Below are 25,862 nucleotides of genomic sequence, written 5' to 3'. Positions count from 1 at the left end.
AGATATGCAGCGGAAATAATACTTCATTTCATTAATGTAAAATACTGAAATATGCTTACAAACAATAATGGAAATAAACTAGCTAGGGCGATGGTAGCTTATCTCTGAGAAGAGATGTGGTGGCTACATGCCTCTGAACTGTGTTACAATGAGGCTCAAAGGCCTATTTATTGTTGAGAAACAATGGAAAACCCTTAACATTCCAAAACCTAACCCTAGAAGATGAAACGCCAAACTATGGGCCCCGTTTGGGTAAATTGGTACACCAACTTCCTGGGGTCGTAACTTTGGCATACGATCTCCGTTTGACGCATACAATAGCTCGTTAGAAAGATCTATCTGAGCACTACCACTTTGGGAGGCAACATCAGTCCATGGACCCATGTTGCCCCAGATTTCCCAAAAAACGTCGTTTAGGGCCTCAAAACGGCTCCGGAAGTTCAGGACCCGAAAAACTGCTAAAAATAGTAAGTTGTGCTACAATTAAGGAAACTGAAAATGCTGAGAGAAACAATGGTGGGGGTCCAGGTGGCCACCAATATCCACCTGGATCATTCCTCCCCCCTTAGGAAGCAATGGTCCCCATTGCGTTGAGTTCCTCCATGAGATGAGGAAACTTTTGCTGAACTTGTTCCCTGGTGAACCACTTGCCCTGGTGAAGGAGTTGGCCTGCTTTGACAACTCGATACAGTTGGATATTCTGTTGGCGAGTGTTCTTGATCTGTGTGTCCATGATCCGATCAGCTGCAGCTTGTTCCATGCAATCTGGATTTAGTTCTGTGGGTGTGAGCTGTTCTGCAATGTCAGATGTGTCTAGCAATGGTGGAAAGTATGGCCGAAGGCGGTCCACATTGAACACTGGGTGCAGGCCAAGGAATGGGGGAATGCTGAGCTCAAATGCATTATCTCCCACAACCTTAGTAATTGTGTAAGGACCATATCGGAGTGGTCTCAGTTTCTGATAGGCTCCAGTAAGGCGTTCCTTTTGCAAATGCAACCAGACTTTGTCGCCCACCTGAAACTTGTGTGGCACCCGATGTTGATCATGTCGCTGCTTGTACTTGGCATTTGATTTCTCCAAAATTTCATGGACCTGCTGGCGAATATGTTGGATGCGCTCAATGAAGTTGGTGGCCTTATCTGTTTCGGACTGGACATGAGCTGGATTTATGTGAGTGGTGGCAAGTGGCATGGCCACATCAATGGGGCATAGTGGCTGGAATCCCAAACCCACCTGAAAAGGGTTGTGGCCAGTCGAGCTGTGAAGAGCTCGGTTGTAGCTGTGCTGAACATAGAGGAGGCTCTCGTCCCATGTGCGTGGATGCTTTGAGTTATACATGTGCAGAATGTGCACAATCATCCTATTGACGACCTCTGTCTGGCCATCAGTTTGAGGATGGAAGGCTGTGGATTTAGTGAGTTTGGTGTCCAGCATTGACCAGAGACTGGACCAAAATGTACTGAGGAACCGACTATCCCGATCTGAGATGATAGACTGTGGGATCCCAAAGTGCACCCACACTCGTTCAAAGAAGAGTTTAGCAGTGGCTTCTGCTGTGATATTCTTCTTGCAGGCCGCCATAATGGCCATCTTTGAGAATCTGTTGACGACCACAAAAACACAGTCATTTCCATGCTTAGTGGAAGGAAGGCCTGACATGTAATCCATGGAGATGGATTCCCAAGGTCGACTAGGGGTAGGCAGCGGGGCATAGAGGCCTTGCTTCTTGATGGTCGGTTTGGTAATGGCACAGGCAGTACATGATCTGATGTACTTCCCAACATCCTGTCGAAGATTCGGCCAATAGAAATAATTTTGCAGTACTGGCACTGTTTTCTCGACCTCGAAATGCCCAGCAGCCCGACTGTAGTGTGCTTCCCAAATCATCTTGGCACGCTCGCTTGAAGGAACACAAAGGTGACCCAGGTGGCATAACAGGGCATCCTGGAGGTGAAAATCTGGAACATGCCGACCCTCCAAGAGTGTCTGGTATGTGTGGTCGAATTCTGGGTCGCTTTTGTAGAGAAGTGGCCAATCAGAAGTCTCGTGCCCACAAGAGTTGAGCACGGTGGTTAACGCCAGGGTCGGTGGTCGACTGAGGCAATCTGCAACATTATTGGTGCTGCCCTTCTTATACTTGATATTCAAGTGGAACTGTTGCAGGTATATAGACCACTTCTGATGGCGATCATTCTGCAATTTCCCTTGGGTCTGTATGAACTGTAGGGGTCGGTGGTCTGTGTGGATGACCGTTTCCTTCCCCAAAATGTAATGCTTCCATTGTCGGCAGGCCTGCACAATGGAATACATCTCTTTATCATAAGTGGGGTACTTCCGGACTGTGTCTGAAAGTGTTTCACTGTGATATGCCACTGGATGTCCATGTTGAGTAAGGACTGCCCCAATAGCATAGTCAGAGGCATCTGTCTCGACCTCAAATGGTTGTTGCAAATCTGGTAACACGAGCACTGGTGCTGTGCAGAGGCGATCCTTCAACTCTATGAATGCCTTCTGTTGAGATTCAGACCAAAAGAATTTTGCTTTCGCCCCTCCCTTGGTGACTTGACTCAAGGGCCAAGTAATATGAGAAAACCCCAACACGAACCTGCGGTAGAAGTTGGCAAGACCTAGAAAGCTGCGGAGCTCTGTTAGAGTGGTTGGAGATGGCCAATCCCGAATGGCTTGGATCTTGGCTGGATCCACATGCACCCCCTGTTCATCAATGATATATCCCAGATACTGAACCTGGGTCATGCCAAAAGTGCATTTCTCCAAATTGGCACATAGCTTGTGTTGCCGCAGTGTTTGGAGAACCTGTCTGATGTGGTGGAGGTGCTCTTCCCAACTCTGGCTAAAGATCAGAATGTCATCCAAGTATACTACTACAAATGAGTTGGTGAATGGCTGCAAGATGTCATCCATTAGCTTCATGAAGGTTGCAGGAGCATTCGTCATTCCGAAAGGCATAACCAACCATTCGAAAAGGCCTTCCTTGGATTTGAAGGCAGTCTTCCACACATCCGAGGGTTCGATTGGTACCTGGTGATATCCTGACTTCAGATCGATCTTGCTGAAATATTTCTCCCCCTTTAGTTGGTCCAGGAGGTCATCAATCCGCGAGATTGGGTACCTATTACGGACAGTGATCTTGTTCAGCGCCCGATAGTCAATACAAAGTCTCCATGTCCCATCCTTCTTCTGTACCAACACGATCGGGCTCCCACAAGGCGATGAACTCGGATGGATGTGACCTTTCTGCAGGAGCTCCTGAATCTGCCTCTTGATTTCATCGTTCTCCAGAACGGAGCGCCGATAAATTGGTCCATTGGGTAGCGGCGCGCCTGGGGTCAGATCGATGGAGTGCTTGACCTGACAGTGCAGAGGAACCCCTGCAGGGGAGGTTAAGATGTCCTCGTACTCCTCCACGACCTTGTCCATCTGTAGTTGTCGTGCAGAGGGGCCCTGTCTGGAGGCCGCGACCACCATCTTCTTCTTTCCTTGAGGGCGTATCATCAGGAAAACAAATTTCCTTGTTTTGGAAATGAGCTTACTGCATTGTTTTGCAGTAATCAAAGAGATGGCGGTAGGTGGTGCTACCTCTGGTATCCTGTACAACTTATTTCCCAATGTAATAATAACAGCACGGGGCCTTGATTCATACACGGCATGTCGCTTCCACAAGTATGGTTGTCCTAATAATACATCACAAACTTCAAGGGGAGCAATGTCACACAATACCTCATCCGCGAAGGGCTTGATGTTGTATGGAAGGCGGCACTACTGGCTCACGCGAAGATCTTGTTCTTGGTGAAGCCACCCAATGGTGTACGGTTGTGGATGTGTTGTGGTCGGTAAGCCCAACCGCTTCACGACCTCTGCCGAAATGAGGTTCTTTTGGCTCCCGCTATCAACAATGAACTGTATTGGGGAGCCCTTTACCCACATCTGGGAGTGGAAGAGACGCTCCTCCTCCTCTGGATCTTCAGGTTCATTTTTCTGGATCTTGGCGATAGCAACAGTGGCATTGGGATCCGCATCAATGATCTTCTTCCCTTTGTCATTCCCCTTATCGGGTTCTGACTCAGAGTCGGAACATGCATCTGATTCTGAAACCTTTAGCTCAGCCACCAGTGACTGCTTGGCCTGACACTCACTTGTGTTGTGAGTGGAGCTCTTATGGAACTCACACCATTTCCCCGTGTCCTTTTTCGGCTTCGCGGCGCTGTTCTTTGCTTGCAGCTTCTGGCTTTGTCCTTTGTTCTGTGGTTTAGGGGCACCTTTCACCTGCTTTGGATTCGCAGATCCAAAGTCCCACTTCTTTTGTTTAAACTTCTGCTCGACCTTAACGGCATATCGGTATGCTGTGCCGAGCGAGGAGATGTTCAGGAATTGTGTTTCTTCCTGGATGTACTTGTGCAGGCAGCCACGGTATTTGAGTATCAAATGCTGCTCCGAATCCTTGGTACCCAACTTTGTTCGAAGGGTATGGAAAAGATTGGTGAACTCTGGCACGTCTTGGTCCCTTCCCTGCCGCAGCGTGGTCCACTTTATGTATTCATCCTCATAGCTTCCGACAGGGTAGTACTGCTCCTTGATGGCATCCCGGAATGAATTCCAGGTGGGTGCGGCTGAAAATAGTGAGCCAGTACTTTCATCCTTCTGCTCGCAGTAGGTTTCCCACCAGTCCTTGACGTGGGGGGCTGCTTTGAGAAGAGCGAAAACAATCTTTTCCCGACTCGAAAATTCATGAACAGAAAAATAACCCTCTAGCAGATTTAACCATTTATCTACAGCATCTGCGTCTATCTGACCCTCGAATATGGGGATTTCAAAATTAACTTGTACCTTAAAGGGCGTGGTGTTTCCAGAGTAGCTGCTGGAAGCCGATGCGTCACTTCTGGGTAGCCACTGAAGGATCTGGGCAAAGCTGTCCATCATCGCGTTCCGTTGTCGCTCGAGGGCTTCTTCGAGCAAGATTTTGATAGGATCTCCTGCCCCCTCGTCTTTCTTCTCATCCGCCATGGGAGGCCGTCGGGATTTGCGAGGCTGGTCTTGTAAAGGTTCGACCAGTTCAAGCCCTAACTCCTTATATCCCGACCTTGTTGGGGACATGCAAAGAAAAACAGAGAAAAAGCAGACCGCTCTGATACCACTAATCCGGACTTAAACAGGAACGCAACAAATTACAGAGATAACCATAAACACAGATATGCAGCGGAAATAATACTTCATTTCATTAATGTAAAATACTGAAATATGCTTACAAACAATAATGGAAATAAACTAGCTAGGGCGATGGTAGCTTATCTCTGAGAAGAGATGTGGTGGCTACATGCCTCTGAACTGTGTTACAATGAGGTTCGAAGGCCTATTTATTGTTGAGAAACAATGGAAAACCCTTAACATTCCAAAACCTAACCCTAGAAGATGAAACGCCAAACTGTGGGCCCCGTTTGGGTAAATTGGTACACCAACTTCCCGGGGTCGTAACTTTGGCATACGATCTCCATTTGACGCGTACAATAGCTCGTTAGAAAGATCTATCCGAGCACTACCACTTTGGGAGGCAACATTGATCCATGGACCCATGTTGCCCCAGATTTCCCAAAAAACGTCGTTTAGGGCCTCAAAACGGCTCCGGAAGTTCAGGACCCGAAAAACTGCTAAAAATAGTAAGTTGTGCTACAATTAAGGAAACTGAAAATGCTGAGAGAAACAATGGTGGGGGTCCAGGTGGACTTGGCAGGTGGCCACCAATATCCACCTGAATCACTCGCAGTCAACACCATGGCTAAAATACTTGAGGGTGGAAAAAATTATTAATCCCCTCTAGAGTCAATTAATTATTTTTTCTCGCTAAATTAAATAAAAGTCCTAAGCTAGAAAATGAATTAATTTTGAGTCAAAAAATAATTATAGAGAAGTTAATTTCTCTCCAGGTGGAAAATAATAAAAAATTCGTGGGTCAAATAGAAGTCAATTTTTGGAGGCCCCCCACGAAGGGAAAAATGGATATTTTAACAAAATTTGAGCCCTTGGACCTTGGTGGTTAAGTCAAAGTCAATTTTTTGAGAAAATTAATCCAAAATATTAATTTTTAGATTAATAAAAAATGGTTTTTAAAATAAATTCGAATTTTTGCTTGAAAATAAAAATTCGACATTGGAGATTAAAAAATGATCAAGTTATTTTTGACAGTCGGATTATTTTGACAAGGATCAAGCCAACTAGTTGTTATTTTCCACTTGGAGGAGTTTCTCTATATAAAGAAGCTATTAAGCTTCTATTTTTATGATGGATGATCTTTGGATGAGAAAAAAATTGTAACAATGGTGTTGAGCTTTTGCTCTACTAGGAACATTTTTTATCATAATATAAAGACTTTGGGGTTCAGTTCATGGTGTTCTTCTTCTGCTGATCTATGGTATGTGTTAGCTATGTGTTATCCTATATTTTGTCGAATAATTTTTTTATAAATTGTTATTTCATTGGTCGATGATAAGAACATTCTATTGGTACAAGTTATCTTAGGTGAACTGATTTGCTATATGATCTATGATCTAACAATTTTATCTTGAGAAAATTATAGAGATTACAAGTATGCTAACCCTTGGGCTCTGTTGACCACTACGTGTCAACGACCCATAGCAGTACACCCCCTTTTTCGCAAAAGGGATAGCGCCTGATCGACGTGTTCCTGCCATCCAGCTATCATTGTCAGCCTGAGGATCATCTTATAATGTAAACCCAGTCTGCATGTGTATAATGTAAATAATCTCAGCAGATCCGTGTCGTGTATGTAATCACCTAGGTAAACTTAGTTTTCTGGTAACAATCTACATTCCGAGAAGTTTTTTGTCTCACCGATCCATTCTCGGATGGTTGGCAAAGTTTTATTTCAGCCTACCCCAAAGCCAGAATGGATTTTGTCACTGGAATCTTAGGGGAGTCCTAGTGTTCTAGATCGAGTCTATGTAAAAGTGATTTGGGAATATTCCTAACTATTTGGTTAGGTTATTTTATTACAAATTGCTTGATCTGCTAGATTATATTTGTGTCGCAGAACTGGGTAGTCTGTGAGGGTCTTTTGTAAATGGGTTTTCCCCCTTGAAATGTAAAAATGTAAAAAATCATGATGTAAAGTGTCTTGAGGGTTAGAAAATAATTTATCCCCTCGTAGGTTCTAGGTCCTAGGTAAATTTAAGTTTTCCAAAGGTAAAATTCATGGATCCTTTAAAAAACTAAATCTTAACAGGTCCAAGGATTAAAGTTAATTGATTATTTTGCTAAATTTTATGCCTTGGGTCCCTGGGGTTAAGTCAAAGTCAAAATTTTGAGGAAATAAATGCAAAATTTTAATTTTTGAATTTATTAAAATGTATTTAATTGAAAAATTCGAAATTTCCTCGATATTTAAAATTTCGACGGATGAGATTAAAAGAAATTTTGATTCTCATCAACGGTCGAGATCACTTTGACAAGGATCATTCGAACTAGCCGTTGGAGGATTTATCTTTAAATAAGAGGTCATTTGTCAGTTTAGATCATCCGATCTTTTGATCGTGTACTAAGCGAAAAGCTCTCTTGTAATCTTTTTATGAACAATAAAGAAAGACTTTGGGGTTAATTTCTGTTGGTGTTACTCTTCATGGAAATGCTGTAAGATATATTGTTTTTGTGCGTAATTTCTTTTTTGCCATTAAAATAGCTTCTGAAGAGCGATTTGAGTATAGGTATCTTGCTCAGTCGTTGGGGTTTAAATGATAATTTAGGTTTTGAATATAATAGCAGGTTTCTCTATTAGATCTGAATTTTATTATTATTTTCTCGCTCTATGTTGACAGTTGAATTGAGTTTTGCAGGAAAATCCTTGATTATTAGATCATCGCACTTTCAGGGATGTTCTTGGCTGAACCAGCCAACTCCCGATCCGTGTTTTCTGAAGAGCCTAGCGTAAATGTGATCCCGAGCTTATCATAAGATATTTTTATGGGTGATGCATGAAGGGTTTTGAGCTTAGTACCTCCTCTAAAATTCAAAAAATTTTAATTTTCTGTGCTAAATCATTAGATCTAGCTGTTGAGAGCCTCAGATCATCAGATCTGGGAGCGGAGTCGGACTCACACTCCCTAGATCTGATAGATCTGCCATTTATGTACATAGATCTGTAATTAATTTTGGTTTTCTGACTTTGGTTTTCAGGGTTTTAGTGTTTTTGGGTCATTCTGTATATCGTTTGGGTGCTTTTTTTTTTGTTGTATTGCAGCTACAGATCTGAAGCTGAAAGTTGTGCAGAGTCCAGATCTAGGCCCTGGAGGGTAAGATTTGGATTTTTGGGTTTCATCAGCATCATTTTGGGAAGGATTATGTCCAGATTCTGAAGTCCAAAGGTTTAAATTTAAATTCAGATCTGGAAATTTCGTGAAGTTTTCAGGGTTAAATCTGAAGCAGGTTGATTCAAACTTTTAAATTAAGATTTCTAGAAAATTCTTAAAGAAGTTTTGGTGGATTTAAGGGATTGTTGGGCTACCATTTGTCCGATTTCTGCCTGGTTTTGGGGTTTCATTGTGCAAATTCAAAAAACATTTACCCTCCCCTGTCTGTGTTCTCTTTTGGACGTTTGTTGCCATTCCTCTCCATATCCAACAGTCTCGTTCATCGAATCTGCATTCCATCCAGCTCTTAGCCTTATCCAATCCATCCCACGCATTTCCATACCTTTGTCTACCGCTGCTCAAAAACCCTCACGTTTTTCCTCACCCAATTCCTATCCATCAATGCTGCCTACATAGCTTCAAATCCTTAATCATCGTGCCCAAACTCTCACTGCATTTCCCCATCCAACCTGCAAATGCATAGCAGATCCATACGCTGCCTGCTAAACCTTTATCCATCCGCAGCTCCCTCAAACGCAATCTTTATTTGCTGCTTTACCCTGCGTCCATCCTTCGAAACTCGTCCTCCCTTCCTCGTCGACCCTCAACCCTTCCACGCATGCTTGCACTGTCTTCCGACTTGCGTCCTCCTTCCATCAATCTGCAATCTTTACAAGCTGCTTCTTCCTCTCTGCTCACTCTACGCTAACCCATCCCTGTTCTCGCATTCTCTTCTCTCCCATCGCAACCTCCTCCTTCCGCCGTCAAAGCCCACAGTTGCAAAATATACGTTGCCCGCAGCCCTTCCTCTCCTCTTTGCGCTATCCACTCCAAACCTGGTCCAAGCCTCCTCGTCCTCGCTCACCTTCTTCAACCTCTACTTTCCATTGAGCCTCTCCTGCAGCGACAAAACAATAAAAATCCATTCGATTTCCTTTCGTTCGTATATATGCGTTTTTGTTTTGTATATGCTAGGTTAGATTAAGTTTTGTTTTTATTTAGTTTAATTTCATTTTGTATTTTATCTTATGGTTAGTTTCTTTTTATCGAATTTCATTTTCTTTTAGTTTGTACATAGTTAAACGTATGTACATTCTTTAGTTTCATTCGATTTATTTTCTTTTTATTTCATTTAAAATGAAAATTTAAAACATTTAGAAAAAGTGAAAAACCCTTTTTATTTTTTTTATTTTTTTTTTTCTGACATTTGATTTTGTTTTTATGTTTTGATTTTTTTTTTAAGAAAAAACAAATAAAAATATACAAAATCATAAAAATTAAAAAATTAAAAAAATCTAAAAAAAAAATTCTAAAATTAAAAATCTAAAAATTTCTAAAAATCCTAAACATTAAAAAATTTTCTATCTAAAAAATATAAAATTTCAAAAGTCTAAAAACATCTAAAATATTTAAAATCCAAAAACATTTAAAAAATATAAATTAAAAAACTTTAAATCTTAAATCTAAATTTGGTGACTAAGGATTCAAAATAAAATTTAGGGTTTTTTTTGCTTAAACTCTAGAATTTTTAATGTGGCCTATGGCCCATTAAAAATTTTGATTTTTTAACCCTTCGATTAAATTAAATTCCTAAGGAATAATTAAAAAATTTTAAACTAAAGTTCCTTAGCGTCATTTGGTCATTAAATGAAATTTTTATGATTTTCCTATGGTCAAGGTGCGATAAACATTTTTAATCATATTTGGCTGTTAAAGAAAATTTATTAAATCTAGATTTGGGCAGTCAGCGAAAATAATTTTAAATCTAGAATTTTTTGCATATGGATTCTTTATGATCGTCGCTTTTCATCATTTTGGATAGCTTGTTTTCTTGATGGTTAATTCAAATATCAAAGGCACTGGTCTAGAATTGTTTTTATCTTGTGGTTGTGTCTTGTTTACACTGGCATTTAATATATCAATCTGATTTAATCATTTAGATTCATCAAGTTGTCTATCATTTAAATCTACTAGAGCCCGTGATCCACAGGTTTTCTCATCCATTTACCTTAGGGACTACTCCTCTTGACTTGCCTAGGAGAGAGTCTAAACGGAGTAAGGATTAAGAGTGACAACCCTTACTCTGAGCGTTGTTGCGCTGCCTAGACACTTTGCGCGACAACATTTTTTGGTGCCGTTGCCGGGGATAGAGTTTTTCTGTCCTTGGTCCTCACGACATTTCTTTGACATTCATCTTTTATCTGTCTCATCTCTCATTCGAGCCGGCAAAGTCAACACTCCTTGGCATTGCCACCGGGGACAGAGTTTTTTATGTCCTTGGTTTCTTCGACATCGTTTTAATCATCTCATCTTTTCCGCCATTCATTAGCCTGTCAAGCGGCACAACATTTCCTGGCGTCATTTGATCTTTTCATCGCCCTATCTTTCATCATCTCGTTAATCACCTTTAGCATCTGGACATTTTGGTTCGTTTCTTGTTTGGGTGGTGACTCCACTTCTTCCATTTATTATTTCTCAGACAAGAAGCCCTCCCTTATATCCAGTTGTTTGTTGCCTTTTGGATCCTAGAGTTAGATTCATGTTCAAGTGGCGACTCCACTTCTTTCATTTCCACAAGAATTTCTACTAGAAGCTCCCTTCTTGTGGATCTCTTGAATTTCTTGAGCAGAGGTCTCTCTCTATCATCCATTTGGTCCTTCATTATTCATCATGGATTATTCGTTTACCCCGTGTCATTTTATTAATGTTCTCCATGATATTCCGGAAGTGGCCATTCATATATTGTCTTTGTTCTCCGCTGGTGATTCAGACACTGTTAGAAAGAATTTATGCAGGTTTACTCGTATAATGCTCATATATTGTAGTTCTGGGAAAACCCATTTGCAAAAGACCGTCATAGACTACCTAGTTCTGCGACACAAATATAATCTAGCAGATCAAGCAATTTGTAATAAAATAAACTAACCAAATAGTTAGGAATATTCCTAAATCACTTTTACATAGACTCAATCTAGAACACTAGGACTCCCCTAAGATTCCAGTGACAAAATCCATTCTGGCTTTAGGGTAGGCTAAAGGAAAACTCTGCCGACCATCCAAGAATGGATCGGTGAGACAAAAAACCTCCCGGAATGTAGATCGTTACCAGAAAACTAAGTTTACCTAGGTGATTACATACACGACACAGATCTGCTGAGATTATTTACATTATACACATGCAGATTGGGTTTACATTATAAGATGATCCTTAGGCTGACGATGATAGCTAGATGGCAGGAACACATTGATCAGGCACTATCCCTTTTGCGAAAAAGGGGGTGTACTGGTATGGGTCGTTGACACGTAGTGGTCAACATCTGGCTCTACTTGGGGACACGTTGTTACACTGGAGGAATGTGAAAATCCAGAATCTGCATCCACGCAACACACAACAAAACATAAGTAGTGTCCATTCAAAAATCATCATATAACGTTAAGCACAGGAAAGATATAAGCTCTTCATTTATTAACTAGTCTAACAACATGAAAAACCAAATCTAACTACAAAATGAAACACTGAAATAAAAGGGCATAAGGTTAGAAATACAATACAAAGATGCCCCATGGCATCAAATGTGTGCAATATAGTGTATACTAAGCATTTGCCTGCTTTCAAGCAAATCTGTTGGCTGTTTCTCGAATGTGCCATGTCCAATCCTACATACGGTAGGACCTTTTCCTATCCGAAAATCAAGCTGCTTGCGGCCATCTGATGCATCAAATCGCTTTCTCATTCTCTTTCTCTTGCGCTTTTTCTTTGTGGTAGGCTGTATCACTGATGATGTGGAACATTCTGCGTCAAAACTCTCAGATGAAGTATGTAAGATACGCGTGACATGTCTTTCTTCATTTTGCATCTGATTTTTATTGTTTTTAATTTTATCCGGATCACCTTCAATTAACCAGTTTTCAATGGAACAAATGACCTCCTCATAATAAGATGGAGCTTGTTGCAGCAGATAAGGAGGCTTATGATCTGTTGACGTCTCCTTGTTTCTTTCATCCTCTGACTGATGTTGAAGCTTCTGTACCTATATTGTTATGGCATCCATCTGGTTAGAGTGTTCAACATTCATAGCACTGACTTCCTTGGCATGGTTTTTCTCCATGGTCAATAACATTTTCTGAAGACATATCTAACCAGCTTCCAAATCTTTTATTACTTTTTCATTCTTTTCTTTCATGCCCATGAAACAATTTTGCATATAGTTTATCTCTTTCTTATGATTTGCTTGCATGGTAGCCAACTGATTATTATAACCAAATTTCATGATGGTCATTTCTTCATCCATAGCTAATAACTTGTTTTGCATAGAATTAATTTCCCTATCATGATTAGCTTTCATGGTTTCCATCTCCTTATCTCGCTTTTCTAGGTGGGTGTATAAAGTTCTCATATCCTTGATGTAATCAGTTACAATTTTTTCTTGATTAAGCTCCATATTTTTTACCTGTTGCATTTGACTGAACTGCATGTTTTTAACCAACTACTTTAGTTCTTCTATAATTTGCTTATCATTTTCCCTTTCATTGTCGACACTGATTTGACAACTTGTCCCTATCTTCCCACTATCATGGATTTGACCTGTAACGGTGCAAGTGGATGGCACATTCTGATGTGGAGAATTGTCTTGAAATCTTTCATCGATAGCTGGACCCTTCACAAGATCACTTTCATTCTATTGCATAATTTTAGGGGCACAAGGCGAGCTATCTTGATAACCATATCTATCTTTAAAAGCATGAACGATATCTTGTAAAGAAGTGAAAGAATCTTCAGGACAATTATTAAACCAATTCAAAGCATCAACCTCTAAAAAAAAGGCAAATAGACGCATTTTGACATCTTTATGATCATACTGGAAACTAGGAAGTTGGCAATTATCACCTCACCAACACTCCTTTGCACTCTAGAGTCTAGACAAAGGGTAGACCTAAGTCAAGGGAGACTTCCCTATGGTTGCTAGGCTCACTTTGTGTCGTATGAAATGGGAGTAAAGAGAGCTCAGCAACAAATAAGAAATAAAATTATAATTAAAGGGCATAGAGATAATGAATGAAAAGGAAATTCCAATGCCTTGTTGCTTGGGCTATGGAGGCCATGAATGCAATCTAGGAGGGCTATTAATTTAATGGTGAGGGGCTATAGGTAGACAGAATTATATTCTCTATAGCAACTCCTAACTTGGTAAGAAAGAGAGCACCAAGCAGATGGGAAGCGACTCACACTAGGAATGTTGCCTCAAAATCTAGCAGGCCTTGTGTGATATCCCCACTAAAATGTGTCTAACCTTATGATTTTTCCTTCAAGAATTTTCGCAAACACTTAGAGAGAAACAATTCATCAAACACTTTGGAGGAAAACAGAGTGAAATTCATAGAGACATTTTTACAAACATATGGCATGTATCTTATATAAACCCTTGCTCAACATATAAACATGGTAAACTTGAACAGCAATCAACTTTGAGCCAAATTTTGTTAAATTTTCTATAGGAAATTACATGCCAAATTACTTAAGAAACTAAGAACAGTCATGGCACTGCTTTGACAATCTATACATCTGTAGGAATCTTGGTTCCTTCCGATAGCTTGGACCTCACAAAATTCGGCCTTCCTAGAAGATAGGAAATGCTCTTCTAAACCTGATAACACTGCTGCAAGATCAGTGCTGTAGGCTACTTGGGTTTGGCTAGTCAAAAGGGTGTTTGAAAATGGTACACTGTAATGACCCATCTCTAATTATAGGGAGCACAAGAATATTAGCATGCATAAGATAGCTACATATGCATGCATCACATGCACTACACTAGTATATGTACTAACTAATTAAAAAAATATTCCAAGTATAGGGTAATGAATCAATTAGTGAAGTACTAAGTAAATACTTAACTCACCAGAATATAATGAATGTACTAAGTGGAGGTACTTAATGTATGTATTGCCATCATAATTTATAACTAGAATGTATTATACAAAATAAAAAGTAAATACAATGGATTATACAAAGTACAATGGGTATACAATCTATATTATATGAAAGGGCAATTATAATATTTATATATTAATCTGTTATACAAGTAAAAGAAAGTATACTATAAATATTATATTAACTAAAAAGAAAGCATATTTTTAATATTTTACAATCAAAAGTAAATGAAATACAAGCAAGAAATACCATTCATACATAATTATAAGTAATGTCTCGACTGTTAAAAGAAGGCGGTGCCCTCAATACTATTAACCCTCCTTGTCAGAAGGTGGTGACAGTTTGCAATTTCAGATAATATTCTATTCAAGGCGGTGAAGAGATTGTGGGACGAGGAAGGAACCTCTACAATTTAAGGAGAGGAGGAGGAATTTAGAAGGGGGGACTATTTTTTTACTTTAGGGTGAAGTGAAGATAGAGGTGGAAATACTAAGAGACTCACAGGCAAAGGAGGAAGTTTGAGGCTTGAGCCATTGTTCTTGGAGCTTTGGGCATGAGGGCCAGGAGTGTGAATTTTTTTTATCTATTGCAGCAACTGGAAATTATTCTTCTAATTGAAAATTTAATTATGCAGTATATTTGCTACGGCAAACAACAAATAATATTACAACTGCAATTTCCACCATAAAAATACTGCGGAAAATAAAATACTGGAAATTGATAAATTATAGCACACACAAAAGAATTTTGACACAGTTATTTTTGGATAGTTGTCCTTGGAAAAACCCAAAGCAGGAAAACCGATGCAGTAGATGAAGGTTTTATTATTATTCTTTAGCAGCAATTCTGAGTACAATAATTTAGATGCCAAAATCTAGTGAGGAATATTCTCTCACCCCACAGCTATTTTTTGCCTCCGAAATTACCTCCCCAGCCTCTATGCTGAGCCTCCTGCGTCACCCTCTGCGCAGAGCTTACGCTAGCCCTATGAGAATTTCGACCTTCCTTCCTTTGCCTCTTCCGGGGACTGGAAACCTTTCTCCTGGAATGTTGCTTCCCTCCTCTTCCACTTGCTACTCACCCTCTGGTTCTATCTTCTCTGTTGAGCTACTGCTACTAAGAAAATCTAACTGCTTGGGCAACTGAGTATCTTCTCTGGTGTTTTCTCCATCACTACATCGACCTCCTCTTATAATCCTTTGTTGGAGCACCAACGACCAAGATTAAAACATAATCAATGGATAGGATCATATCTGGATTGTTCCGTGTGAATTTCTAGATGATTCTTGCCTTGGCTTAATTAATACTAATTAATTAACCATATTCCTTGAGTTTAGACTTAGGAAATATTTAAAAACTGGTTAATAATCTAATTAAGTCATTTCTAGGCAGAATTTCCAGAAACGATTTCTGGCTTTTGGAGATCTCATGTATTCTAGCTTCTCCACCAAATTCTGTGGCTAGAACAAATCTGATGCTACAAAAATTAACACTCCCTTTTAGCGAGGAATGTGTACTAGTGCTGCACTCCGTACCACAACACCCTGTCTTTGCATCATTTGCTGTCATGTTGTTGATGTTTGGCTGTAGGTGACCCGCTATACTACTGCCGGCATTGCATCTGCACTGCAACTCCCTCTCATCTATTACTATTGCAGTTGAGAATTAGCCTCTGCCACTGAAACGAGTTCTCCACCATACCCATATGTTCTCTGAAATAGACGAACTTAGCTCTTCCTAGAGCTTTCGTGAGTATGTCTACAGCCTGCACTTCTGTGGTAACATACTGTAGCTCGACTGCTCCACGTTGTACACAATCTCTGATGAAATGACATCGAATATCTATGTGTTTCAACTTGTCATGAAACACTGGATTCTCAAAGAGCTTTATGCAACTCTGATTATCACAGTAGACATTGGTCGCCTCCATCCTCTGCTTGAACAAGCTTACTAGCAACTTCCGAAGCCATATAGCTTCACACGTAGTTGTGCTTGCTGCCATATACTCTGCTTTTGCAGAGCTCAGTGCTACTGACTTCTGCTTCCTGCTACACCAAGAAACCATTCCTGATCCAACGCTGAAGCAGTACCCAGAGGTACTTTTCCTATCCACTGAACTGCTTGCCCAATCTGCATTTGTCCACATAATCTGACATCATCTCCTCGGGTATATCTCAACCCATACTCAACTGTGCCACGCACATACCTCAGAATATGCCTCGCTGCTGCCCAATGTACCCTCTTCAGCTCTACCATGAACTGACTAAGGGTATTGACTGCGAAGCAAATATCTGGCCTCGTATTGACTAGATACATGAGAGATCCAATAAGCTGTCTATACAAGGTGGGGTCGACATCCTTGTCATCTGATGCATATATCTTCTTCCAGTTGGTGATCATGGGCGTAGACATGGGTTTTTAATCTTGCATTCTGAATGCCTTAAGGATATCTGTAGCGTATCTCCTTGTCCAAGGAAGATATCTGCATCCTTCTGCCAAACTTCTAATCCTAGGAAATGGTGCATCAACCCCAAATCCTTGATGTTGAACTCTGCTGCCAGGTTCCTCTTGCAGTGCTCTATGAGCCCTGATGATCCTGTCAAAAAGAGATCACCCACATACAAAATAGAATGAGTGGCTCACACTCTACCACCAAATAGTAAAGGTTGGGATTTGCCTCACTCTTGACAAATCCCATCTGCTGCAAGTGCCGTCAATCCTACCATACCATGTTTTGGGAGCCTGCTTGAGTCTGTATAGAGCCTTCTTCAGTCTGCACACATGAGTGCACCTCTCATGATTCTCAAAGCCCTCTCGTTGTTCTATGTAGACCTCTTCCTCTATCACCCTGTTCAAGAAGGTTGTCTTGACATCCATCTAGTGAGTTTGTCATCCCATCTGAGCTGCTAGGGATATAACTGACCGGATAGAAGTGTATCTTGCAATTGAGGCGAAGGTCTCCTCATAATCTATCCCTTCTTTTTGTGCATACTATACATTATATACCCAGGTTTGGGCCTCCCTTGTATTAGCTACCCTTGTACCCCAGCATGTGACCCAGGGCTGCCCCTTTCATTCCCTACTCCATTCATCTCTTTATCACATGCCACCACCTTTTAAAGGATGTACCTTAGACATACTATCCTATTTAGAAGTAAAAACCACCGTTAACCCTATTTGGAGCTTGGGGACATTAGCACATGCCAAAGCCCATTATGAAGTCCCCCCCTGTTGTCCATGGTTTGTAAGCTCTTTTACTCGATTTCCTTGATGGCTTGTTGTACTGGAAGACTAGGGGACACATTGGATCTTATAAAGGATTGCAAGTGGTCTCCATCTTGGGTTTGGTCTCCCTATACGGGGTCCCAACCCTCCAGAGGGCTACATTGGCACATGTAGGGTGTGTGTTGAGAGCCATGGGCCTCCACAGCAGTAGACAACACTCCATGGATCCCTAGAGATGTTCAGAGATTGCTCGCGATTCACCTATTGGATGAGGAAGATGCACCTGGGTCACCTTTGTCAAGTCAGCCCCACAGCTGTACCATGCACTTGGCAGATGATCCAAGACTTGTATGTTGATGTGGCATCACTTACATCATCATTTGAGCCCTTACAGATAGTCTACAGGCATCTTCGACTTACTTGGAGACCCATGAGGTTACTTGTGTGCCCTCACACTCATTGGGAGCATCACAGGTTTATTATGTGGAGAAGAAGGGGCCAAACCCTTGTCCCTTACTTTTGGAAGTCTTATTCATCATTATTGCACTTATGGACTTCATCAGGCTTCTTAAACAACCCAACAATATGTATTATGATCATTCGATCTTTTGAGAGGCTTGTTATTTGTTTATGAGCTAGTTTGGTGGGCTTGTCACCAAATGTTAGTTATTTGCACATTATTTTTATTTTAGGGGCTAATGTAGGCTCAAGTAGCTAAATCGAACTCATCAAGAGTGTATATATACAAATGATGAGAGTTCATTTCTCATCATCACTTGGTTTGGACTTGTATCTCTCTTGAGATTTCCACTATTCCTTCTTGGTGGACGAAATTTTGGAGCATGGATGAATTTTGATGTATGGATTGTCCTTTCTTATCTTGGAACTTCATGATTGGCAAGTCTGTTGGTGGTTAGATATATTCTCTTACATGTAAGTGCAAATTTAATGCTATTATTCTTTTACTTTGTCATATACATTGATAATGAAATTTTCACTATACTAGGGCTAGTTGTTGCATGCATTCACTACGAAATTGTGGAATTATGTTTCTATATAGCATATCTCTATGTATGGGACATGTATGTTGAACGAATTCTCCTAGGGATAATTCTATGGTTGAATTTATCTTGATAAGCCACTTCACCTTGCAAAACGAAGTATAAAAGCTTTTAAGGTCACTCTCCTTTGCCCTAATGACAAACGAAGTTGATCTTAAGGCCTCCTTGACCTAGAAACAAAGTCTATCTTCATATTCTTCTTGACTCCAATCTCCCCAAAGGATTAGGCACTGGTCTACCATAAGGTGATCACCTAAAGAAACATTTTTCTTTACCTCCCTTTCTTTACTCTAGGTCAAGCCACATTAGGGCTCCTAGGGCATCATTTTCCCAACACACCACCCATTGAAAAACTTCGATCTCTTGGCTTCAACTGCGTCGGTGTCTCTCCTAGACCTCCTCCAAATTTGAGAAAATTCTGACGGTGGGGTTGTGAGATATCCCAAGCCCTAGCCCTTGAGATGTAAAAATGTAAAAAATCATGATGTAAAGTGTCTTGAGGGTTAGAAAAATAATTTATCCCCTCATAGGTCCTAGGTCCTAGGTAAATTTAAGTTTTTCAGAGGTAAAATTCGTGGATCCTTTGAAAAATTAAATCTTAACAGGTCCAGGGACTAAGGTTAATTGATTATTTTGCTAAATTTTATGCCTTGGGTCCCTGAGGTTAAGTCAAAGTCAAAATTTTGAAGAAATAAAATTTCGACGGATGAGGTTAAAAGAAATTTTGATCCTCATCAACGGTCGAGATCACTTTGACAAGGATCACTCGAACTAGCTGTTGGAGGATTTATCTTTAAATAGGAGGTCATTTGTCAATTCAGATCATTCGATCTTTTGATCATGTACTAAACGAAAAGCTCTCTTGTAATCTTTTTATGAGCAATAAAGAAAGACTTTGGGGTTAATTTCTGTTGGTGTCACTCTTCATGGAAATGTTGTAAGATGTATTATTTTCGTGTGTAATTTCTTTTTTGCCATTAATAATAGCTTCTGAAGAGCGATTTAAGTACGTGTATCTTGCTCAGTCATTGGGGTTTAAATGATAATTTAAGTTTTGAATATAACAACAGGTATCTCTATTAGATCTGAATTTTGTTATTGTTTTCTCGCTCTATGTTGACCGCTGAATTGAGTTTTGCAGGAAAATCCTTGATTATTAGATCATCGGGCATTCAGGGAAGTTCTCCGCTGAACCAACCAACTCCCAATCCGTGTTTCCTGAAGAGCCCAACTTAAATGTGATCCCAGGCTTATCATAAGATATTTTTATGGGTGATGCATGAAGGGTTTCGAGCTTAGTACCTCCTCTAAAATTAAAAAAAAATTAATTTTTCTGTGCTAAATTGTTAGATCTGGCTGTTGAGAGCCTCAGATCATCAGATCTGGGAGCGGCGTCAGACTCACACTCCATAGATCTTATAGATCTGCCATTTATGTACATAGATCTGTAATTAATTTTGGTTTTCTGACTTTGGTTTTCAGGGTTTTAGTGTTTTTTGGGTCATTTTCTGTATATCATTTGGGTGTTTTTTGTTGTTGTATTGCAGCTACAGATCTGAAGCTGAAAGTAGTGCAGAGTCCAGATCTAGGCCCTAGAGGGTAAGATCTGGATTTTTTGGTTTCATCAGCATTATTTTGGCAGGGATTATGTCCAGATTCTGAAGTCCAAAGGTTTAAATTTAAATTCAGATCTAGAAATTTCGTGAAGTTTTCAGGGTTAAATCTGAAGCAGGTTGATTCAAATCTTTAAATTACGATTTCTGGAAAATTCTTAAAGAAGTTCTGATGGATTTAAGGGGTTGTTGGGCTACCATTTGTCTGATTTCTGCCTGGTTTTGGGGTTTCATTGTGCAAATTCGAATTTTTATTTTACCCTCTCCCTTGTCTGCGTTCTCTTTTGGACATTTGCTGCCATTCCTCTGCATATCCAACAGTCCCATTCATCAAATCTGCACACATGTCCCCATCTAGGTGTGAGGACTTTTCATCCTTTGGTGTGAGATTGTGTGATAACACACTCCAATAATATTAGGAGTTGAGTTAATAAGCAGTAAGCACATCAATGTGATGAATTAGGTAAGACAGTGTCATTAAAATCTAGTTAGTTAGTGGAAGTCAGCGGCCCAACCATGAACCACATGAATAAAAGGATATCAAACTCTATAATGGACTCCATTTAGTAAAAAGTTATATTCCATACATTTCCCATAGCAGGTATATACCTAAAATCAACACTCAATGGGTCTGGTGAAACCGTTTATCAATATACACTATACCAAATTACAACTACCAGCATGAAAACTTTTCATCATTATCACTATGACAAAGTAGCATTACCAGATAGAAACTCTAAAGCCTATTTTTCTTAGAATTATTTGACGCCCCTGTATATTCATTTGGCTACTTTATGTATGCATTATACTGTGAATTAATCTGAAAAAATGGTGAAACACAAGGCCCACTGAGTATCATCTTCAGTGAGTTAGCTATACTAGTACTAATGCTTTCAGAAGATATCTGCAAATTTTTTATTGGTCTGCCAATTCTCCACATCTGCTTGAGGTGGAAAATGAAATGAATTTACCTCAGACATTCTGTCTCCCAGTCCTTTGTTCTTTGAATAGCATTCCAGAGATCTACCACGCTGACATCCATCTCCTTCGCCACTTCTATACAGGCTTCAGCATACTCCTGCGCACGTTGATTTGTACGATCTGGGTAATTACCAGCAAGGCTACCCCACTTGCGTCTGTATAAACAGATCATGATTTATAAAACATACTGAAAAAACCTGATTCATTGTCAGAAAACTCATATTCAATCTGAGAATCTTAAATTTGAATTTTTTTAACAAGCAGTATAAACTGTGAATGGCTTCTCATTGCCTCTAAACAATCAGAACATTTGTAGATAGAATATGGACATAAATTTTGAAGTAATCGACAGACAATGCATGTAAAACGATTATATAAAACAAGAAACATCCTATGGAGTATAGGAAGCATTTTTTTCTCTTTTTTCTGTGGAAAAATATTCAGGAAGAACATTAAAAACAACTTTATTCAACAACAATTGACTCTGAAATAAAGGCAGCAAACTGACAATCAAAAAACATGGTGGAACGAATATTGGAAAACTGAGTCGAAACTGTAAGCTTCACAGTGTTACCACTCATATTGCATGAATGGTAAAACTGTGATTTTCATCATATGAGAGGTTGAAATTGATATGCCAGTAGGACGAGTGGCTTGTACCTGGTTATCGCTTGAATGGTTACACTCAATGTTGCAAACATCTCAATTTTATTGTGAAAAATTCATGAAATCGTGATTTTTTGGCCATGCTGCTATTTTTCGATTTTTACCAATATTTTGGTGGTATCTTAACTTTGCTGATGTTTAACAATTTCTACCGATATTTTCTTGATTTTTATGATTTTTTGGTTTTCTGGATCCTTGCCGATTTTATCCCAATGCCGATGTTTGCAACAATGGTTACACTTGATGGATTGTTATGCTGTGACATATCATTAGTGGATGGACCATTTGTTAGCACTCTTCACATTGCATGCCTCATCTAAATGGATCAGCTTATGATGATGCTTGCACCTTCTTTCACATGAGCTATTTTGGCATGATGTTGTTGTTGATTTGGGGTAGCATCGGATGTGCTCTAGCCACGAAATTTGGTGGAGAGCTTGGGGCACATGATATCTCCAATACCCAGAAAGGGTTTGGGCACATTCTAAGTAGTTCAGGGGATATTAAAAAAATTAATATTTTTAATGGAGTCCCTAAGTCTAAACTTAGGGAAAGTAAAATATTAATGTGTATTAGTATGAAATTGTGTTAGAATGGTCCAAAAGACATGGATCAAGCCAAATCTAATCTTAGCTGTTGATTAGGGACTTAATCGCGACCGTTGATATGTCAACAAGAAAAGTATAAGAGGAGGCTTGAGGGTCACTTGGAGAGTACACCAAAGTGATCAGTCATTCTATTCTCTAGAGCGGGGTTTTCTAAGAGAGATAGAATTAGTGATTGAGAGTTGTAGCTGAGGAGCATTGAGTACAGAGAGACAGAGAGGTAGAGATAGTGCAGGGAGAGCAGCGCAATAGTCGGAGAGAGTGATGCAGAGCCAGCTAGGGCTCACGCAGAGGCAGTCGGGAGCTGCGCAGAGCCTCAGAGAGGCCAGCGTTGCTGACGCAGAGGGCCAGAGGGCTGACGCAGAGCCCCCTAAGGCTGACGCAGACCCATCCGGGGTGACGCAATGCCAGCGTTGGGCAAAGAGGGGCTGACACAGTCCAGAGAGAGGTTGAAGCTGGGGTTTCTAGGGTAGATTGGTGCTGAAGAGCTACTGGAAGGATTATCCGGGGTTTCAGCCAAGAGATTTGTCTCAAACTGAGAGGTATTACTGCCAAGGAAATTCTTTGTTGGGTAGGCCAGTTTCGGCACCCAGATTGTACTCTGATATTACTTAATAAGAAAACCCTTAGATAGTTGCACCGGTTTTCCCACATTGGGTTTTTCCAGGGACATTGGTCCAAAAATAATGGTGTCATATGGTGTGATTGTTTCTGTTTCCTTTAGTTGTTGTTTTGTAATATGTTAAGCATGCACTAGTGTTTATTTTCAGTATTTACATTGTAAATAACTTGTTAAGTAAAATAACAATTAGGTAGGAATAAATCAGATAAAGTGCATGGAGGGTTTCTAACTAAGTAGACTTAGAAACTTCAACAGTTGTTTATGGAGCCCTAATTATTGCACTGATATTGCATGGTGAGGATGTGAAATCTTGAAGACTTGCGATATGCTCAGGTTTCAAAAAGACCTTTTCAGGGGTATTGGCAGTTTAACATCAGTCCAAAGGGGACTGATACAGAGCTTTCCAACATTTGTACAGCCAATGGTTCAAGCAAGTAATTTTGAGAAAATAACCCTGGGTGATGCTTGTTAAAGAATATTTGGTGAAGGGAACATCTCTTCATATCTGATTTCATACGGTAGCAAGGTCATTGTAGTTGATGCTAGGACAAGTGAAAGAATGTTATATGTGTTTCCTCAAAATCTAGCAGGTCTTGTAGAGGGGCACCCTGCAAGACAAGCACTAGACCAAGTGACAGCAATGAGGTGTGGCCCTCTGCCACCATAGCCACTACTCCTTGCTCTTTATGGACTTTCACCAATAGGAGGCTTCCCGTTATATAGGTCACCTATGACATATATTCTAGGTTTAAAAGTTTAAGATGACACTAAAGGCTACTAGAGGATGGCTCTTCTTAAGTATGAGGCTCAACCAAGGAGAATAGGGCAATTCACATCCTCTAGAGAGGGCACACTAGAGCTAGGGCGTGAGGATTAATAAGCAAAATGGAATATCCTATGATCAATGTGCTAAGAAAAGGTTTCCAAACAATAAATATTAGCAAGCCAATGGCATAAGAAACCTTCAAAAAGTCTTCAAGTTGAAGCTTAGCAAAATTAGGGTTATCCTAGGGCAAACTAGCTAGGGAAAGAGAATTAAAGCCTAAAATGGATAGACTAGCCACCTACGGCAGTCGATTTTGAGGCAAACTGATTTTGAGGCAACTGATTCTTCTCTTGATGTTAAATCCTTCCACCACCTTAAATTCTCCCTCGAAACCAACTCACTTTAAGCCCTAGTTAAGTCGCTTATCCTTAACGGGGCCGAAATAAGGAGAGAAAGAGAGCAAAATTTAAGTTTATGGATAAGATAAGGTTTGATCACCAAATTGACGTGGTCAGTGCCTAGTCCTTGGGTTGATGGAGACAATGGGTGTGATAGATTAGCTAAAATCTTGCAAAGGAGTAAGGATATTTTGATGCCCTAACACAAAACCTTAACTATTATCTTTGTGAGGGATCAAAGTCACTTGGGAGAGCTATAAAAAGAGTTCACCAAAGGGATTATGTAATGTTCCTTTTTCTTCTGTTCCTTATGACATGGTTAGGATGGACCTTTAGAGTTGGGGGCAGATAGGTCACAGGTGCAGGATGGTGTCATCATTGGGCTTAGGGGATTTTGGAGGGGTTTTGACGAGTTTTTGTGAGGTCCCATGGCATTCGCTTGGTATATTCCATCATCACACAGCTTGCCTTTCATTCTGGTGCATTTTGACAACTTAAAAAAAACAGAGTTATTATTGGGCCTGACTCAATTAATTAAGCTTAAGGTGGCATTCCAGGAGAAACTTGACAGAACAACTTAATGTAATAGCTCGTTGGAACCAGAACGAGAAGATCTACAAGATGGGATGGCTAGATATGAGTTTCAGTGACCTGAGGAGACATGGTGACCAATTTACCCTTTTCCCACAATAAAAAGAATATTTTACTTAAAATAAAAGAGGGAAAAGTGCTCCGTGTTAAAATAATAATAAAATAGGAGGTTCTAGAGGGGTCCATCAAATCTATAAAAGAGGAGGAGGTGGCCATTGTAGGACATCTTGAATTTGACATTTCTTCTTGTATGAGAGGTTGAGGACTCGGTTCTCTACTTCATCAGTAACCCCAGGACGGAAACCCTCAGGTATGTTGTTGAGTGTTGGATGAAAACCCAATTCTCTTTGAGGAGACTTCAGCCAGGAGTTTCATAGAGCTTCAAGGATATTGGAGTGAGGATCATTCAGGTCCTCAATTGGTGCTTCATTGTCTTTCAGTTGATTCAGTGGCAGTTGTTGTTGGAGGGAGAGTGTAGTCGTTGTGGAGTTTTGTGGGATCAAGATCAGCATAGCAACAAAATATTTGGAGGTCCACTCAACTATCATCTTTCCTATTTTGTCTTAGATATTTCCAATTTTACTCTACATGATATATTATAATAAATGAAGCTAAGTCGTTTCTTGTGCTGCATTTTCTGATGTTATTTGAGTTTATGGGTTTACTGTGCTTATATAATTTCTGAGTCATTATTTACTAGTGCATTTTGGTATAATCTTGTGGGTTTTTGGAAAAAATATTGGCATAAAATTTTATAAAGAAAATTCTCAAAAAAATACGCAAAGTTCCCGAAAAGGGACATTACAGTGGTAGCAAAGTTGGTATCCCTACCAGTCTGAGGGTTTCTTGTAAAAAATTTCTGATCAGGTTTATCAGTTGTTGCAAGAGTCAATTTTTTTTTTATTGTGCCCAAGCCAAAGTTATCTTAATTACGGGATGAAGCAATCCCACTTGTAGCAGAGTGGACGAACCAAGTTTATTATTTTGCGAGTATTGGAGCAAAATTACTTAAGAAGACATCCTTGACCC

General features: G+C 40.0%; 1 protein-coding gene across 2 annotated transcripts in view; it reads right to left on the bottom strand.

Moving 5' to 3' along the window:
- Window positions 1-25,862, bottom strand: part of LOC149233834 (GDSL esterase/lipase WDL1-like) — a 373,119-nt gene that overhangs the window by 74,686 nt on the left and 272,571 nt on the right. For both annotated transcript variants that reach the window (XM_089379865.1, XM_089379864.1), the window contains exon 5: window positions 21,176-21,340. In XM_089379865.1, the coding sequence (XP_089235991.1) occupies window positions 21,176-21,340 (165 nt within the window). The remainder of the gene's footprint in view (window positions 1-21,175; window positions 21,341-25,862) is intronic.

Source organism: Pinus tabuliformis, chromosome J (genome assembly GCF_031772625.1).
Source record: "Pinus tabuliformis cultivar Carrire ecotype Pingquan chromosome J, CPIR1, whole genome shotgun sequence".
In the NCBI taxonomy this organism is placed as follows: domain Eukaryota; kingdom Viridiplantae; phylum Streptophyta; class Pinopsida; order Pinales; family Pinaceae; genus Pinus; species Pinus tabuliformis.
Note: the sequence above shows the minus strand (reverse complement) of the source record. Positions and strands in the feature narration are given on the sequence as shown.